General features: G+C 30.8%; 2 protein-coding genes and 1 long non-coding RNA gene across 3 annotated transcripts; 2 read left to right on the top strand and 1 right to left on the bottom strand.

Annotated features, from left to right (window-relative positions):
* The first annotated feature begins 190 nt into the window (after nucleotides 1-190).
* On the top strand, nucleotides 191-1,807 carry LOC108915395 (nucleotide exchange factor SIL1). Its single transcript, XM_018721415.2, has 2 exons — nucleotides 191-543; nucleotides 609-1,807. Exons 1-2 carry the CDS (start codon nucleotides 429-431, stop codon nucleotides 1,781-1,783), a joined length of 1,290 nt encoding a protein of 429 aa, XP_018576931.1. The 5' UTR covers nucleotides 191-428; the 3' UTR covers nucleotides 1,784-1,807.
* A 3,733-nt stretch (nucleotides 1,808-5,540) lies between these two features.
* LOC108915397 (FACT complex subunit Ssrp1) lies at nucleotides 5,541-14,972 on the bottom strand. The gene is made up of 8 exons (XM_018721417.1): nucleotides 14,783-14,972; nucleotides 14,322-14,723; nucleotides 13,825-14,003; nucleotides 13,482-13,721; nucleotides 11,373-11,501; nucleotides 10,549-10,840; nucleotides 10,261-10,492; nucleotides 5,541-6,419 (listed from the first exon to the last, which is right to left on the bottom strand). Exons 1-8 carry the CDS (start codon nucleotides 14,831-14,833, stop codon nucleotides 5,749-5,751), a joined length of 2,196 nt encoding a protein of 731 aa, XP_018576933.1. The 5' UTR covers nucleotides 14,834-14,972; the 3' UTR covers nucleotides 5,541-5,748.
* A 491-nt stretch (nucleotides 14,973-15,463) lies between these two features.
* Nucleotides 15,464-15,680, top strand: LOC111692453. The gene is made up of 2 exons (XR_002763235.1): nucleotides 15,464-15,503; nucleotides 15,566-15,680. It is a non-coding gene; the product is annotated as an uncharacterized LOC111692453 (long non-coding RNA).
* Nucleotides 15,681-18,235: the final 2,555 nt, after the last annotated feature.

The following is an 18,235-nucleotide window of genomic DNA, read 5'->3' on the forward strand; positions in this document are numbered from 1 at the left end:
CGAAGGCTGTCCAGGCCTACACGAGATGAGGCAGGATGAAGAGGGATAATCCCCCTCGATCCCAAATCATTGAGGCCAATTTCTAGCCATTTAATAATGGCGCGGTTATTCATTTAACCGGTTATTTTTGCCCATCCCTAGTTTCAGATCATAGTTTCCAAAAATTAGTAGTTCAGTAATCTCAATCTATGCCTAAAATCCCTTAGCGAAGCAGGAAAGGAACACGTATATTTTTTGAGCAACACGTTATCAAACTGACGTGTTATCAAATAATTACATTTCGATGTTCGCGATTCAAATATGTTTTTTGTCTTAATTTTTGAATTTGTGTCGTGTTCTAAGTTTTAAACTCGTAATTATCTCTAATATGTTAAAATTTTAACCTTGATACTATACTAATATGTAAAGTCATAAATATTTAAACTGCAATGTTAATCAAAACTTTATGGATTTTAATTTGTGTTCTGGAGATTACTAGTCAAAAAAATCAAGACAAAGAAGACGTGTTTGTTCCAACTCGAGAATGGCAAGTTGTTAAAAAGGGTATATAATTACAGCTAAATAAAAAGAATATTTTATTTTTAATTTCTATCATTTATATTTTTTAGGACAAAGTATTCCAAAAGGACTTCATATCAGAGTAAATTTTGAAACTGGTGTTACTGAAGCAAAACTTTTAGATAGAGATGATGAAGTAAGTAGAAACAATGCATTGTTAGAAGTGCCTCAAGAAAAGAAAGACGATGAAGAATTTTTGAAGCCAGAGAATATTAAAGAAACACTGAAAAAAATTAAAGCAGATGACATATTAAAAGTTGATGAAATAAAGGACGTTAAAGGAAAGTTTCGAAGCTATGAAGACTTAAAAAAGGAAATGAATTCTTTAAATTTAACTCCTAAAATTGATGCAGAAATTTTAACAGATCTATTTAAACAATTCGAAGACGAAATGGAAAGAGAAAAAATTAATATTTACACTATTATAAGAATTCTAGAAGATCTTGATTTTTTAGCTCACCAGTTTGACAATGCTTTAGAATTTGTTCGTCAGAATGGATTTAAAGAAATTATCTATAAAAATTTGAATTCATCTGATAGTCAAATAAAACAAGAAACTTTAAAATTATTTGGTTCTTTGGTACAGAATAATGGCAAAGTTCAAATACATGCTTTAGAAACTGGCAGTATAGGTATTTTATTAAGGATTTTACATTTAGAATCTGTAGATGTTAAAAGTAGAGCCATATATGCTCTCAGTTGCCTACTGCGAAGATTTCCTTTAGCCCAATTAAGATTTGTAGAAAATGGAGGAATATCTGTTGTCACAGAAATTTTAGAGAAAGACCCTGTTATAAAAGTTCAAATTAAACTAATTACTCTTATGAATGACCTATTAATAGAAAATATACAGGCTCTTAAAGATAATTCCAATGAAAACCAAAATTTTCTAATTAGTCAGTATCAACGTATAAATTTAGAAAATTTATTACTCAGTCACGGATGGTGTGAGTACTTGAACAAACTGTTATATTCATTAATTGCAGCTGATCCAGATGACCATGATTCAATAGAAAAATGTGTACTGGCTATGCATACTGTTACAAATAAATGCGTACAGCAATACAGCGGTGATGTCTTGATGCGGCTGCAAGAAAGATATAGAAGTTTAGCTTTAAACGATCTAGATAGAAGTGATGAGTTAAGCAATAGTGACTTTTTTACAAACTTGCATGATCTATGTGGGGATATGGTGCAGCAGAAAAATATTAAGACTGAATTGTAAGATCATAATAAATTATTTATTTTATTCTGAAGTTTTATTTATAAGATAAAGTATTTTAAATAGTATCTACAATATTTCTAAGGAGACGTATATTCATAAACATACTGTCGACAAATTCCACGTGGTTGAATGTAAAAGTTAATTATGCCAATGTTAAAGTTAATTCATTTAACTTGTACATTTTTATATGGTAAGAATGTTCCGCTTTTGCCACTTAAATATATTTATTTATTAAAACTAAAACTAGAATTCGCAGCTTAAAAAACAGTTCATAAAAATATTTTTGGTCATAACTATGTGAAAAGTCGTAAAAACGGTATCATTTCAGAAATATTTCTTCATAAAATCATTCGATATTTATTTTTTATAGTTGTTTTAATAGATTTTGTTTTGTCAGTGTAGGTTCTTTTTGAGATTCGATTTTTTAAAAATAGTGGATAGTAGTAACTTCCTAAAATGAGTAAGTATATACAGGCTGTTACAAATTTGCTTCTCACTACAGGTATATCGGAAACGGTAAGAGATACGAAATAGCTTAAATGGGGGTAAAGCTGTGTAATCAGGGGCCCAACAGAAAAATCAAAGAAATATTTGAAAAAAAAAAACGAAATTTTGGAAATCCGTTTTTATTTAATTTCAGCCTTGTTTGAGGTGATATTGAAAAAAAGAACATCACTTTCTCATGGTCACTTTTTGCCCTCTATCGAATGACAATCAATTTTTATATGTAACGTTTCGTCTCTCCAGGACCATCATCAATTTCATTTTTTTAAATACGACCCTGGAAATTTTATTACATTTTTTGCAAGCCTTCATGGCACCCAATACTGTACTGCGTCAGCCCGAACCAGATTCAGACGTTTTGTCTCAAAAAATTAATGTTCAGTGTATTTGTTCCAAATTTAGCTATTTTTTTTTTTAGATTGTTGTTTCTTGAATTATCGTACACTTGATTATCTTGAAGTGTCGTTAGACCATGTGAAATCCACCTAGTTATTTAAACTATTAGCATCACACGTTACAATAAAAAGATTATTAGAGTTTTAATCTCCACCTGGTCATACATAATTCGATAAGTTACTGCGTCAAAATTAAAACAATAATACAATTTTAATTTCATTATGACAAATTAACTCTTAAAAATGCATATGAACAACCAAAACTCCAAATAAATGTTATACTTTAAAAAATTACAGAAAATGTTCAACACCGTTCCCGATTTGGCAAATGATGAAATTTAAGATAAGCATAATAATGATGGGAAATTATTATATTTGTAACCGCAACTGGGAAATAGCATGAGCACTCGAGAAACCTAGAAATAAGTATGAGCACAGGATTAAAACTCTAATAATGTTTTATTGTAACGTGTGGTGGTAATAGTTTAAATAACAAGGTGGATTTAACAGGGTCTAGCGACACTTAGAGTGTACGATAATTCAAGAAACATAGAAATCTGAAAAAAAAAAATATATTTTGAAACGAATACATTTAAGATGAATTTTTCGAGACAAAACGTCTGAATCAGGTTCAGGCTGAGGCAGTACAGTACTGGGGGTCATGACAGCTTGCAAAAAATGTAATAAAATTTCCAGTGTTTAAAAAAATTAAGTTGATGATGGTCCTGGAGAGACGAAACATTAAATATTAAAATTGATTATGTCATTGGATAGAGGGCATAATCATAAAAGTTGCCAATAGAAAGTGTTCTTCTTTTTTCAATATCACCTCAAACAAGGCTGAATCTAAACAAAACCAGATTTCCAAAATTTCGTTTTTTTTCAAATATTTTGAAAACTAATCATATTAGCCTTGATTTTTTAGAGGCATAAATTTGGTCTCCTGATTATGCAACTTAGCCCCCATTTAAGCTACTTCATATCTCTTACCGTTTCCGAGATCCCCGTATAGTGAGAAGCGAATTTGTAACAGCCTGTATATTATTGCATAGCATCGACAATATTCTATGGGTCATTCTCAAGTAAAAATAGGTTTGCAAATACTTTGTTCCTAAGATATAGAGATAAAATTTTATTATTTCTTGTACACGATTTTTTGAGAAAATTCGCCAAATTCAGTATTTTCAACACGTATGCACTGATTGAATGTAAAATGAAAATGCTATTCTAAATGGTTTTTTCAAAATCACACCTCATAATTCTTCGAAATAATTTTATGACAACAATCGCTATGATTTTATGGTTCTACTATTTTTTTTTATGGTACTCGTTGAAATGTATAACGTGTAAAAATAATAGTCACCACTTTAGTACTTTTCAAATTTAATGATAATTCTTTTGAGTGAATTTAATTAAAATTATCTTTTCTAAAATACTTTGGACAAAAATATGTGTATCAATGGTGGATATACCGGTAGCCGTTTTCACTGAAATATTTTGATACTTGAATCACTACTTTTAATTCCTTACGTGTTCCAAAAATAAAAAAAAGTCTATTCGAAAAATGAACCATTTCTGACTTCCTAGTTTTTTTAACTTTCGTTAAAACGTTGAGTGAGAAAAGTATCTCACTTAACGATTAAAATTACTAGAGATGTGCCGCGGACTTGTCCTGAGGGAACTTTTCAAAATTGAAAAGTTGTATGCGCATGCGCGGAATTATTTGTTGCATTCATAATTCCCGCAAAAAATTTTTGAGGTTGGTACATGTAAAATTAAAGATATTTATCGATTTTCTTGTAATTTTGTTGGTAATTGTTTAACTAAAACTGACATTTTAAAAATATAACCTTTTATATGTCCTTATTTTATTATTTTTGGCAAAATTAACGATTAGTAAATAGTAATCAGTTGATTCTTAATTTAATATTTAATACACAAATAGTTTATAAATGAAGTATGACGCCAAAATCAACTGTTTGGTTACATTTTTCTGAATTGAGTAAAAATTATAAATATAACCTCTGCTGAAAAACAATTTTTAAGAATTCCAGTAGGATGGAAAAACATTTAAATAAGTGTATTGGCTGTCCGGGGAAAATTAGAAACCAGTTTATAAAAAAAGTCTAAAGGTAGGTAATAAGTAATAAATATATCGACACATATTCATTAGAATAAAAGTAATATTTTGTTTTGTGTATACTCGAGCAATGACTGTGAAAATATGACGTCACTCATAGGTGACTTATTCAATTCAAGGTCAAAAATACTTTTCCCTGACATGTCTATAATACACTTTTCCAAAAAGTGCCCATCTCTAAAAATTAGCAAGCACTACTCAACAAAAAAGTTCATGATTTCCTTCTAAATATTCCATTTTAAATACAATGTAGCTGTGAAGAATCAGAAATTAATTGTCAACATTTTTTTTTGGAACCATACCCCCATTCTAACAAAATACTTAATTTCTATGCCGTTGATTTTTTTAATTAGTCACGATTAGTTTATATTTAAAATTGTATTGCTAGCAAAAAAATCCTGACCCTTTCTTCGAAGATTTGATTATCTCGAAACACCATTCAGATCGTTTCTAAAATATTCGGAAAACGGCTCGATCGATTCCAAAATTTGACACAATAATTTCAAACAGGTGTTTTGTACTTCGTAATGTAGGATTTTTTTTTACTTAACTTTTTTTTAACAATCCAGACAGGTCAAAAGGTTGAAAAATGAATGTAAAGTTCAATCGGCCGCCATTTTGCGAAAAAATTTTTTTGTGTGCGCTTATTAAACCTTTTTTTTATATTTTTGGTCAGAGGTTTGCCTGTATATATTTGCCAGTAGAATATTGAAACATCTTATCGTTTTGCTTTTATTAAAGTCGGAGAACACTTCGATTCATTTTTTTCACGTTAATAAACTTGCATTTCTGTTATTTTTTTCTAATACAAAATGCAAACAAATTTATTCCTATATAATAAACTTACACATTCTACTTTACTACATAAAAAAATGAATTTGAAAACTGGAAAGATATTCTATTCTATTAAATTAATTATTATTAAATTAGTTGCTATCTTCATCTGCTTCACTGGAAGCAGGAGTTTCTTCATCCTCGTCTTCAGAATCTTTCTTCGATTTGGTTTTCTTCTTAGTTTCCTCATCATCACTATCCTTCTTCCTTTTGTTTCCCTTTTTATCTTCATTAGCGGTATCTTTCTTTGACGATTTTTTCTCTTCATCAGAATTAGTTTTATCATCTTTGCTTTTAGATTTTTCATCTTCACTACTGCTATCGGTGTCTTCAATATACTCTTTACTTTTAATTTTAAGCTCGTCGACTTTGGGTGTGCTAGTACTAGCTTTCTTTATTGTGGGTTTCTTGTCTTTCTTTTTCTTGTCGTCTCCACCTCCAGAAGCTTTATACTCGGCCATTTCTTTATTATACCTTTCCTTGTCTTTGTTCGCCTTAGCTTCCCACTCAGATTTATCTTTGAGTTCACGCCACATTTCGCCTCCTTTTTTGGCAATTTCTGTAACTTTGATACCATCGTTTTCCTTTTTAATCTTCTCTCTATTTTCATTCAACCATAACATAAAGGCGGAGGTAGCTCTTTTTGGTTTGTTATCATCCTTCTCCTTCTTCTCTTTCCTTTTCCTTGGTTTCTCTGAAACTGTTTTGGTTTTCTTTTTTTCCTTCTTCTCCTTCTTGTGCTTCTTCTCTTTTTTATCGTCATCTGAAATGTAAATAGCTGGTTACTGAAGTTTACTACCGTTGCAATTCAAAGGATGCTATAAAAAGTTAGTCAAGTTAGGCAAAAATAATAGGACTTTCCTTATGTTATTCTCCATTTAAGTGTCTCTTGTCCAAATAAAAAAAAAAGATTTTTATTAATATTTGTTAATTTTTAAGATTGCAAGTAGCAATTTCTATGTATAATTTTGTTTAATTTACAGTTCAGAGAAATCTAAATTGTAGATTGCTGCAGAACTAAATTTACTGAAAACATTGTAATCATGACTTTGATAACCATCAGAAGGATAATTTGAAACCACTTCAGTTGAGACTTTTAAAATCTAAAGATTGGAAAAACTATTACTGTATTAAGTTCTACAATATGAAAAAGTCACACTATTTCAGCCCACAGAAGACGTGACTACAACATTGCACGACTAGAACTGGTAATGAAAAATCCCTAAATCTTGGCTTCACCAATATTAATGATTCGTTTACAATAAACAAAGAAAAACTGTTACATTTACGGTAGAGATGATGTGATCCCTGATTGATTGAATAGAAGTTCATGACAAATTACACCAATCACAATTGTGAATATTGTGTTTTAATGTAATCTTGATCTTATTGTTTTAATAATTTTTAATTTTACCCAAATTTAATTGCCAAAATGAACGATATAAAATTACTGGCTTGTAATCATTTATGAAGGCTCTGTATAACTATTCGTTTCTAAAAAGAGCAAGAGCACTTTCAGCAATGGGGTGTTTGTCACCTTTATATGAAATAAAGTAACAAAAAGTTGACTTTTTTAATTTTTGGAAGAAATCTGGCAATTAAGGAGGTTCGATAGATCTCTTGCGGGGCAGACAGTGGGAGAGGGAAGCCTATGCTTATACACGGGAGTTTCGTTGTAGTACCAACCTTACAGAATCTAATTTGAGCGAACTAAATATAATATATGCAAATGACATTTAAACAACACATATTAGCGTGCATATATATATTTTTTTGTTTAATGCTCAGCAATTAATCTTTTATTTGAATAAAATTGTCTATTTATTCATTAAGAGGTTGTAAAACTATTGGTGAAATCTGGCAACATTGCACATCAGTATGGCGTGGTGGTAAAAGTTTGGTCAACTGTCAACAGCTGCTTAGCGTGCATACCGTAAACATGAATCCATGATACAAAGAAAAAGTATTGTCTGAAAAGCAATATAAAAGGCGTATGAAACAGTTAGAATGTGGATTGATGAGAAAAAAGTAAAATGTGCAAACCGAGGATTCATATGATAAATATCAAGAAGCTCAGTGTATGGTAGTGAGATGTCGCCTTGTCAAATTGAAGGTTATGACAAACATCTATACTGTTCGTTTTGCAAAGAGATCCTTTCAATTTTTGTTTCAAATTGCTATTATATTGCATTAGATCACGAAAAATGTATTTAATATTAATTATTACTACATATGTTTTCGACTGGAATAATTTTATAGTCTATAAATCGAGCTATTCAAATATAGCGCATCAGTCGAAGCGTTAAATACAGCGTTGCCATATTTCCTTTCATTGGATCAGATGATTGTTAAAATTTGTCAAAACGTTCGGTAATTCCATTATCTCAATAATTACATTGTAAGTGCATATTTTTATTGTTTTAAAATGTTTAGTAATATTTAATTCTTTAATTACAATTTTATTTTCCTGATCCTAACCATTTTTAAGAGCAATATTCGTTTGACAAAAGTTTTTCCCCAACTCCCATTAGAGCCTGTGTATAAGAGCATAATTTTTAATATAATTTTCAAAAAAACTACGTTGGCAATAGATCTGATATTTTCTCACGAAGCAGTTTGCATATTTAGTAACAGACTTCAATTGCTTCGAAAACTTTCTTACCATTTTTTTTTCGGTACCGAACCTCCTTAAAAAAATGTTAAAATTAAACCAATTTGGCAGACAGTTGTTGCACGCTAGATTATGTTTTAATTGTGCCCTCTGTTAATAGGAAGTTCCAACTAAAGTCTCATACCACTGTCCAACAGCGCACATTAACTTTCATTATAGATCACTGTCAAAACATTACACTTTTTTTTTAATGAAACATCCTATTTCTATCACAAGAGTGGCTTTTTTGAGCTAAATGATATATTATATTCAAATATGTAGCATACAACACAGGAAACTTAACCGCAAAGAAGTTATACCTCTAAAATGCTACCAAGGAACATGCCGGCTAGTGAAATCTACACGATAATAGAAAACTAACAATACTAACATAGCATCTTCAACAACTTGTTGTTGACTAAATTTCAATGCACTATGTTGTTTTTTTATAAAAGATATATATATGGCCACAATTTGATTTAAAAATAATTTTTGATGCCTTGCCTCTCAAAACAAGACCAAACACAAACCACAGTTCATGAAAAAAATACTTAATCTTATTTTTTGATGTTCTACTGTTCTCCCTCAGAAGCTGTTTTTGTTCTCGTTCAATTGTGGCCCCACGTTGGGCGCCATGTTCTCATTCGGAGAGTAGATTTTTTTGATTTTTATTTTTTAGGGTTTACAGTTGGTAATTTTGCGGATATTGTCCGATTGTGAAGTTCGAGTTCTTGTTTCACTCCACAGAACGAGAAATTTATTTTTATTTCATGTGCACCCCTTTCTATTCAGAAAGGTTACAAACACGAAAATCAAAATATGTAAGGGAAAAATGTATTGCTTATTTTAGTTTTACGTTTTCTGATTTGTTTCTCAGGCCATTCTAGTTCATTCCCTGGTATTTATACTCTCGCCTAGATGGTGCTTCAAATCATAGGAAAGGTATTCGTTTGCATTCTCTGATGTTATACGAGGTGTTCGGAGTATAATAAGAATGGTATTACTATGAGATTATATAAATACGTGAAATTGAGGATAAAATGGTTGTTATACAGGGTGTGTCGAAATTAACGCAACAAGATTTGGTCACAGATTCATGACAAATTTAGGGGACCCATATTTTCTACTTTTGCCAACCCCCCCTCCTTCCAGAGTTACAGCCCCCTGAAATCCGCCCCTAAGAGTAATCTTTTTTTTATATCTCAGAATCTTGTATGAGAATCACCAAATTTGGTACACAGGGATTTTATGACCTGTGGAATCTGTTGGTGCTAACTTTTTAGTGGGGAACCCCCCCTTAAGACAATTTTTCGTGGGCCTCTTGTCCTTGGAGCCAAAAGAATTTTATCACATATTTTTTCTTAAAAATTATTAGTCCACTAGAAAGTCATTAAATTTAGAAACTTTTTGTAAAACACAATGTTTTCGAGAAAAATGTCAAAATGTGATCGAATTCACTCTTTTTGCTCAAAAACATTGTGTTTAATGAAAAAATATCGAGAGACAAAAAAGTTTCTAAATTCAATGGTTTTCTAGATAACTATTAATTTTTAAGAAATCCAAAATTGCGACCAAATTTTTTTAGTTCCAAAGGGGGCCCCGTCTTAAAGGGGTTTCCCGCCAAAAAGCGTAGCACTATCAGATTCCACATGTCATAAAACCCCTGTGTACCAAATTTAGTGATTCTCATACATTGTTCTGATATAAAAAAGAAGGCGGATTTCAGGGGGCTCTTACTCCGAATGAGGGGGCCACTTGGCAAAAAGAAAAAATACAGGTCTCCTAAATTTGTCTTAAGAATCTATGACCAAATTTTGTTGCATTAATTTCGGGACACCCTGTATAGGAATTAAAATTAAAATTAAATGGAATTAACTAAAATTTTATTACACTCTGAAAGGTTAACACCCTGACTGTTGTAGATTTTAGGTCATTTTGAATTTTAGGAACTCACCTGAACCACCACCCTCTTCATCATCTTCTGACGTACTACTATGTTCACTGTCAAATTCCTCAGCTACATCACTTTCCTGTTGATTGGGATTGAAGTCTTCATCAGTACTTTCATCGTCATCGTCGCTTTGATCATCTCTTTGCTGACCCTCGGCTTTAACTCTTTCCAAGTAGGCATCGACCGCCGCCTCATCATCGGAATTACCAAAGTCATCCTTATACGAGGCCTTATCCTAAAAATGTATAAAAGTTTAGTTCCGTAGGTGGTGCTGTGATTCAATTTACTTACATTTTTGCCTCTGTTCTTGATATTAAGTTTTTTAGATGTTATAAAATCGAAAAGTTTAGCGTATTCCTCCTTTTCGATACTGCTGAATGTGTGGACAGTCCCAGATTTGAGTTCTATCTCGAAATCGAACGATCTTGTGCTACCTCCTCCTCTAGCAAAATTGACCGAAGCTATTTCTTCAAATCGAATGTGAATTGGGGGTTTGTGGACATAAATAAATCCACGTTCTAGTGGATAAAGCAATCCCGCTGCAGCCTTGAACGAGCAACCAATTGCGGGCGTGCCAGAATGTCTAAGAAAAAAAAATTTTGTAATTGTTTGGAACATGTGGCTCGTAACGTAAAGTTGTAATCAGTTTACTCTCTCAGTTGTCATTTCAGTTGTATAATAGACATTGTTCCTAGCGGTCGGTCGGCTTTTCCATATGTTTATTTTGCATAAATTACTGTACGTTATAATTGTCTTGCACATTTAAATAAACATTATATGCTGTAGGCCCAGCAAGAACCAGGAAATCTCCTTAACATTTTTTTGGAAAGCAAGCCGAGTGACTTGTTTTAAACATAGCCAATATAGTTAGCACTAAAAACTGTCCAAACTGTAACTTTCATCGGCTAAGAATTTTTATTTTTACATATTTAATTAATGTTTATAAATGGTATTACTATTTAATATTAATATTGTGTGGCGATATATATTTTATCGGACACGTTCATATTGGTATGAGCTTGGCCAGCGTTTCCCTGAACTCTTTTCATCATTGAAAAGGAAGTTAACGGTTCAGATAAAGAAGTTTGGTTATACATTATTTTAGTAATATTTACCCAATAAATGCTCCTGGACCCGTAAGTTTGCGATTAATAATGTTTTTCATAATTTTTCCTAGTACTTCATAAGTAGGTCCAGATAATTCTTTTTCTAGTTTTCCTTCGTATTTTTCTTTCAATTCTTCCCTGCAAAAAATTTGTTATATCACAATGTTAATAAGAATGTTTACATCAACGTTATACAGGTTTGGAAAGTCCCCATGGTACATCGGCCGTTACGTGAGAGCAATAAAGTAAGTCATAGAAATCCGTGCGATAGACAAGGATGGTTACATTGAAGACATTTCATAATCTGAATAGTCACTCCTACTTCTAACCCGAAACGGGCAGTGACTATTCAGATTATGAAATGTCTTCACTATAGCCATCCTTGTCTATCGCACGGATTTCTTTACTTTACTTTGTTGCTCTCATGTAAAGGCAGATGGACCATGTGGATTTTCCAGCCCTGTATAGGTAGGGCTGCCAACAAGTTTTACGACCATTCTTCATATTTTATGTTTTAAATAAAATTATTCGTGTTAGCTAAAAATTATACCCATAAAAAAAGTTTATCTTCGACCTCTATTGCAATTCAACGACAACAAAGTCAGAGCACATTGCTTACTATACTTAAATAGACTATGTATGTTGTTTTGATATTTATTTATTTATCAAAAGAATTTTTTATACTTCCAAAACTTACTTTTTATATTATTTATTTATAAAAATATTAATATACAGGGTGTAACTCTGTATATTAAGGAGAGTCATATTTATAAGGATGCTGTTTTCTCAAATTCTGTCGTGACAAATGATTTTTTTTTTTTTGTAATTGGGATTCAAATACGTGTTTTTTTCATAATATTGCACAGAAATTTTACATTGAAGACACATAACCAACACTGTAGATTAAAAACACTGAAATAAATAACTTAATTCACAAAACCTACCAGACTATAAACACCTTTGCATAAATCGATCAAACTAAAAAATTGGAATAAATATAATAAAATGAAGCGTTAACATATTTGGCAATTCTTGTTTTGCCAGATTAAAGTTGGCCGCTTGTTCTTTAACTCCCCTATTATAGTATCAGATAGATTGATATTATGTAGTTTGCCTAAAGCTTGTATCTGACAATGCAATTTGGTTACAGGGATTTGGTTGCCGTGATAAAATCCACAATTTTTTTCTTATCAGACTAATTCTGTCACCGCAACTGAATTGCATGAATTAGAACTTGCTCTATTCCATGTAACAAAAGTGCAGTGATTGTAGTTTCTTTTATAGAGATTTGCTTATTATAACCTGTATTTTATAGTTGGTAGACCTGTGGAAAGGTTTAAATAACCTCAAGAGCGTTTTAAAATCCAGGTCCAACCCACTATCTTCTTAATTTTATGGCTGTTGTTAGTAAGTTGTTGAAGCCGCTATTAAAGCTATACAGCAATTTATTTTAAAATTTTTATCCATCACAATGTTGCCTGAATTAAAAATAATATGTAGTTTATACAAGATAATTACAGATTGAGATATTTTACATGTTAAACAAAATGCACAGTGGGTAACGTTACTACAAACTAAACAAAATGCAGCAATTCTGTCCCCTTGTATGATAAAAAGCATGGACTTTATCCCCGCAATTTTGTTGCCGCACCCAAATTACATTGTCAGATACAGGCTTAAACTAGATTAATGTTGAAGGTCAGAGGCTACTGATACTGAGATTCACAAACCAAACACAGTGCTTTAAAAAACAGCAGTAGATACTTTTTCTTAAAAATTTGGAATAACTTTAAAAAGTATTTCAAATTTATCAAATTGGTAAGTATTTTTATTTATTTTTTATTAGACATTTTATAAAACAGCAAATATAATTATTTCAAAAACATTCACATACCAATATTAGTTAACATATAAATTACGCAAAAAACATTAACTTAAAAAAATTTTAATGTTCAGCACGTTGTCCACATTGACTACAAAAAAATATGGTGACTTATCATATAGTTGGTTTAAAAAAGTAACAACAGGCAACAGTGATAAACATTATAGCCCAATGTTCGACGTGAAAAAAATAATTTTAAATTAGTATTGCTTAAAATTATATCTAATAATACTTACTCTGTGAATGGTAACTCAATAGACGTTTCATCTTCTTGATTAAACCGTAATACAAGAAAGTGATACCTGGTTTGACCTTGTTTGATGGGAGGATCTAAACTAACTACAAAGAACATCTGTCGGTTATCCTTGTGGGGCAAAATAAATAACCTCAAAACAGTTGTTATCGGGATTTTGTAATCAAATGTTTTACCATGAAGTTGGAAGAAGGTATTAAATATTTTAATGTCATAACGCCCACTGAAAAAGAAAAAAATATATGAAAACTTTACGAACATAAAATTAGATTAAAAGAGTATCTAGCTGTGCATTGGAATACAACTATCATTAGTAATTAACATACCGAGGTGTAAGGCAATGGATCTCTCTGAAAATGGCGATGGCATCTCCTGATACATTTATTACACTGGCCTTATCCATGACGCGCTGTTGGAATGCATCAACTGGATCTACATCGCCCGCAAGTTCATTTGAAGGTATAAAAAATCGCATTTCCATTAAACTAACTGGAGCATCATCATTCTACAAATGTAAATAACAAATCTAAGAAACAAAAATTAGTAAAAATAATATTAGCTTAATAGTTTCTAGTAGACTTTTTCAATTTATACTTTAGCTCCAGATTAATTTCAGTGACATAATTTTAGTTAGAAATTGGGCTCCAATGCTCCTAATTTTCTTTAATTGATTACACAATATGTCTGAAAACTTACGATCAAGTGTTCAACTTTAACATTTTGTATCTCGGAGACATTTTATTAGAACAATGTACAGGAAGAATTACCATTATTTTAATATGTTCTGTATGATCCTGTATTTTATTACACCTTGTATAGTTACCTGATGGAATTCCATTGTAATTTCATTTTTGCCAGCAGTACATTGAGAAACATAGTTAAGTGGTATCTCAAAAGCCGTGTTTTGTCCAATATCGAAACTTAACACAGAACCTGTGAATTTTGCAGTACCCCAATTCCAACCCTTCATACTTAGTTCTCTATCTAGTGTATCAATTTTATAAGAGTTTGAAAAGAACTTTGCAATCTTTTCCTTCTCGGAATCTTTGAAACCCACAAATCTGTGCAATGTACCATTCTTTAAAAAAAGACGAATTCCCCAAATACCGGCAAAATTTTGAAAGTTCACAATGTCAAATTCTGATGATGGTATTTGTTCAACTTTGCCAGTCTTACTGTTTTTAAAGATGATATTCTGATCATTCATTTTTAATTTGCCAGGAGTCTGAAAAGTATAGTTTTTAAAATATTATTAATTATTATTTATAAAAACATTTAACGCACCATACATCCTTTAATTTCAGCTGAAATATCGAAATACTCCAAGAAATCCATTTTGTGTTTACACTACTTTATATTATATTTTTTTAGATACGGCTACAAGTGAACAAATTAATATTAACAAAACAGAATTATAACTGTTGCAAAAAATTAAGCTGCTTTTCTTGCCTGACAGATATAAAGAACAAATTGATAAATGACAAATGACAGCAAACTGCAAATGGCGTATTCCTGTGTTCGTGACCATGGAGACTATACAAGGAGCCCGAACTCCATGTAAACAAAAATCTTACAAAAATAAGAGGGCGCTAGTGTTCCATATGTCCCATATGTAGAGAGGGGAGATAAACAGCGGCAGTTTGAATTATAAATCAATCATGTCATTTTTGTAATGTGTTAAAAATTTTAAAATAAATAATGTAAGCTACTTTGAATTATATAAATCATGAAAATATGTCATTCCGGACTGTAATTAAACTAAATAGATAATAAAAAATATTAGCTTTATGAGAAGAATTTGGTGTTCGTAGAAAGAAACTAGTTTTCAAGGAATTTATGACGTGATCTTGTTAATATTAACCTATAAGTAAGGTTTATGTTTTTGATAATTACTTTGTTAAAGATTTTAGTTTAATGTTAGTAAAAAATAGTCACATTTTATACAGGAAGTTGCCTTTAAAAAAATAGTAATTCTTGTATTATTAATATGGAATTTTTACTTGTGGTAATAAAAAATAGAATATAAAAAAACTCGGTGTTTTAAATAAACTTTTTAAAATATTACAGATGTCCGATTTTGAGTCCAGTGATTCAGATGACTTATTAGACGCATTGTCCAGCTTGAGAGTGGTGATGAAATAGATTTATTCTAAGAAACAGATAGAGTAAAAAATAAGAACTACTTTGAAATTATTGTACCTGAATATAGTGGCCAAGTTTTTTTAACATTTCCATGTTAGCATATGGGAAGTAGCTAACAGAATTGAAGAAAAATTTGCCATTTCTAATTATTTCACCCATGATTCTGGTAAATTTTGCATTGCCTTAAGCTCTACAACAACCAGAAAAGTTACATACTTGCTAAGTAACTTGTCTCCATAAATTATAGAATGGCCGAGATAATGAGGCAGTTGTAATCGAACAATATTTTGCCCAATATGAATTTCCAGAGCAGGTTATAGGAATAATTGATGGGAAAGGAATTCATATAAGATAGAGTATATCACAATCCATATTTTTTTTGAATAACCAATAATATACTATATTATAGTGTAACTGAAAACTGACTATGGAAAGTCGATAAATTATGGTTGGACAATTTCTAAGCTGATTGCCATGTTGTCGGTTTAGACTTCTCAATGCTTCGAGAGTCATATCGCTCTCTTCTCAAAATGTCAAGAAGCTTAAAACAACATGACAACCAATTGATACCAAAATTTTAACAAAATATAGGTACTCCATTATAAAGGTCACAAAAAATAGGTAATCTAAATATTTTATAACTGTTTAAAATCGATTAGTTTTCTGGGTATATATTTTAAAATTGCTGTAAAATTTAATTCTACTTTCGTAAAATTGTTGATTTAATTCGAACGTAACATGGTTCCATGACTTATTCCAAGGTAGAGTATAGACCAAAATTAATAAGGTATTATAAAGAAATATTTTAGCAATGTTCTATATTTTTGTTATATATTTTGTAAAAATAAAATGTTTATCTACCAAAGATTTCAATGTTTTATTAATTGAATAAAAAAAACGAAATTATTTGTGCCTAATTAAAATAAAATAAATATTTATTCATAACAAACAAGTAACAAAGTAAATATATATTACAAATAAAACAACTTAAAAATAAGTAATACGTGTCAGTCTATCTTCTTAAAATTTCATTTTGTTCATGAAGCAATTGATTTCCATGTTTAAATATTTAGTAAAAGTAGTCAATTACCAATACAGATCGATCAGCATCAATTACTACACGTATCCTCTCTTTAAATTTTATATGATATCTGAATTTCAATCAGTTTTTTACTAACAGGAAAGAAACAGCAACTAATTGGAAATGATTTATTCAATTCAGTAATGATAATAGCGATGTCACCAGCAAGAATTATATGAAAGATACGAATTTAATTATTTATGCACGTAATATAAATTACAAGAATATGTAGATATCCGCGATAATTTTTAAGATGCAAGCGCACCAAGCGGCGAAAGCTGTAAGCTCCGAGACAAGGTAATTTTGACATTACCGTTCATGTTTACACATTCATTTGAACAACATTTATCTTATTTGACATTATTATTAGTAATTTTGTTATCAAACTGCGGTTATTTGACTTTTGTGTTATTTTATAGGTTTCAAATATTTCATAAACAAATTTTAAGGCAAGTATTTATGTCTACTTTATTTGTCTCTAGCATTACAATTTAATGTACATTTTATTAGGTTACAACAATGAACTTATCCATTATGAAATACATTTCCTATTTACATATATGCCAACGAAAACTCTCGTTGTATATCAGAAGGAGAGGTAGTTTTTAACGCTGATCATGTGGTACTATATGGGAAAATTGGGCAAAGTTAATTTAAATTTAGAAATTTATATTATGTCTGCAAACTAGTGCCCTTACTTACTAACAACCCTCATGAAATTCAGGGAGTATTATCTATCGGCAATAATATTTTGAAAATTTCTTCAATGGTTTGATGAAAACTTAATTTTGGATTTTTCTTGGATCATGAAGAGCAACTTTGAACTGAACAATAATAGTTTGACATTTCTTCTTTCTATCCATAATTGTTGAAATTTTCCTCACACTATTTTCCGAACTAAACACAGTTTTAAATAAAATACAAAACAAAATGTCACACACAGAAGAAATGTTTACCTTGTTTCGCTAGTATCACTTGTCACCGCCAGAGGGCGAGCTCTTAGCTGCATTCGCGAATAAATAAACTATACTTTGTTGCTATTGTCAATATTATGTGAACATATTCATAGTTGCTATGTCGAGACCTCATCACACGTCAACAGAACTTTTCTTTTATTAGATTATACAGGACAGGATGCTCACTTTCTAGTATAATCTCATCGTAACTTAATTGCTCTTGATTAACTTGCTGTTCTTGTTGTTGCTGTTGTTGTTGTTGTTGTTGTAACTGATGCTCTTGTTGTAGCTGCTGCACCTGTTGTTGCTGGTGTAGCAGATGCTCTTGCTGTTGATGCTGCTGCAAAATATATAAAGAAACAATGCATCATTCAATTATACAATATTTTCACTTATGAAATCTTTCTATTTAAAAATTTCTCTACCGTATTAAGAATCAAAGAAGCTGCTTCCAACTTCCGAATTATTCGACCTTTTGCCATAATATTAACCCACTATTCGGTCAAGTTGTAATATAGAACAGCTGGACATCATTAGATTGAAAATGCAAATCACAAA

This window comes from Anoplophora glabripennis, unplaced genomic scaffold, assembly GCF_000390285.2.
Source record: "Anoplophora glabripennis isolate ALB-LARVAE unplaced genomic scaffold, Agla_2.0 scaffold1576, whole genome shotgun sequence".
Lineage (NCBI taxonomy): Eukaryota > Metazoa > Arthropoda > Insecta > Coleoptera > Cerambycidae > Anoplophora > Anoplophora glabripennis.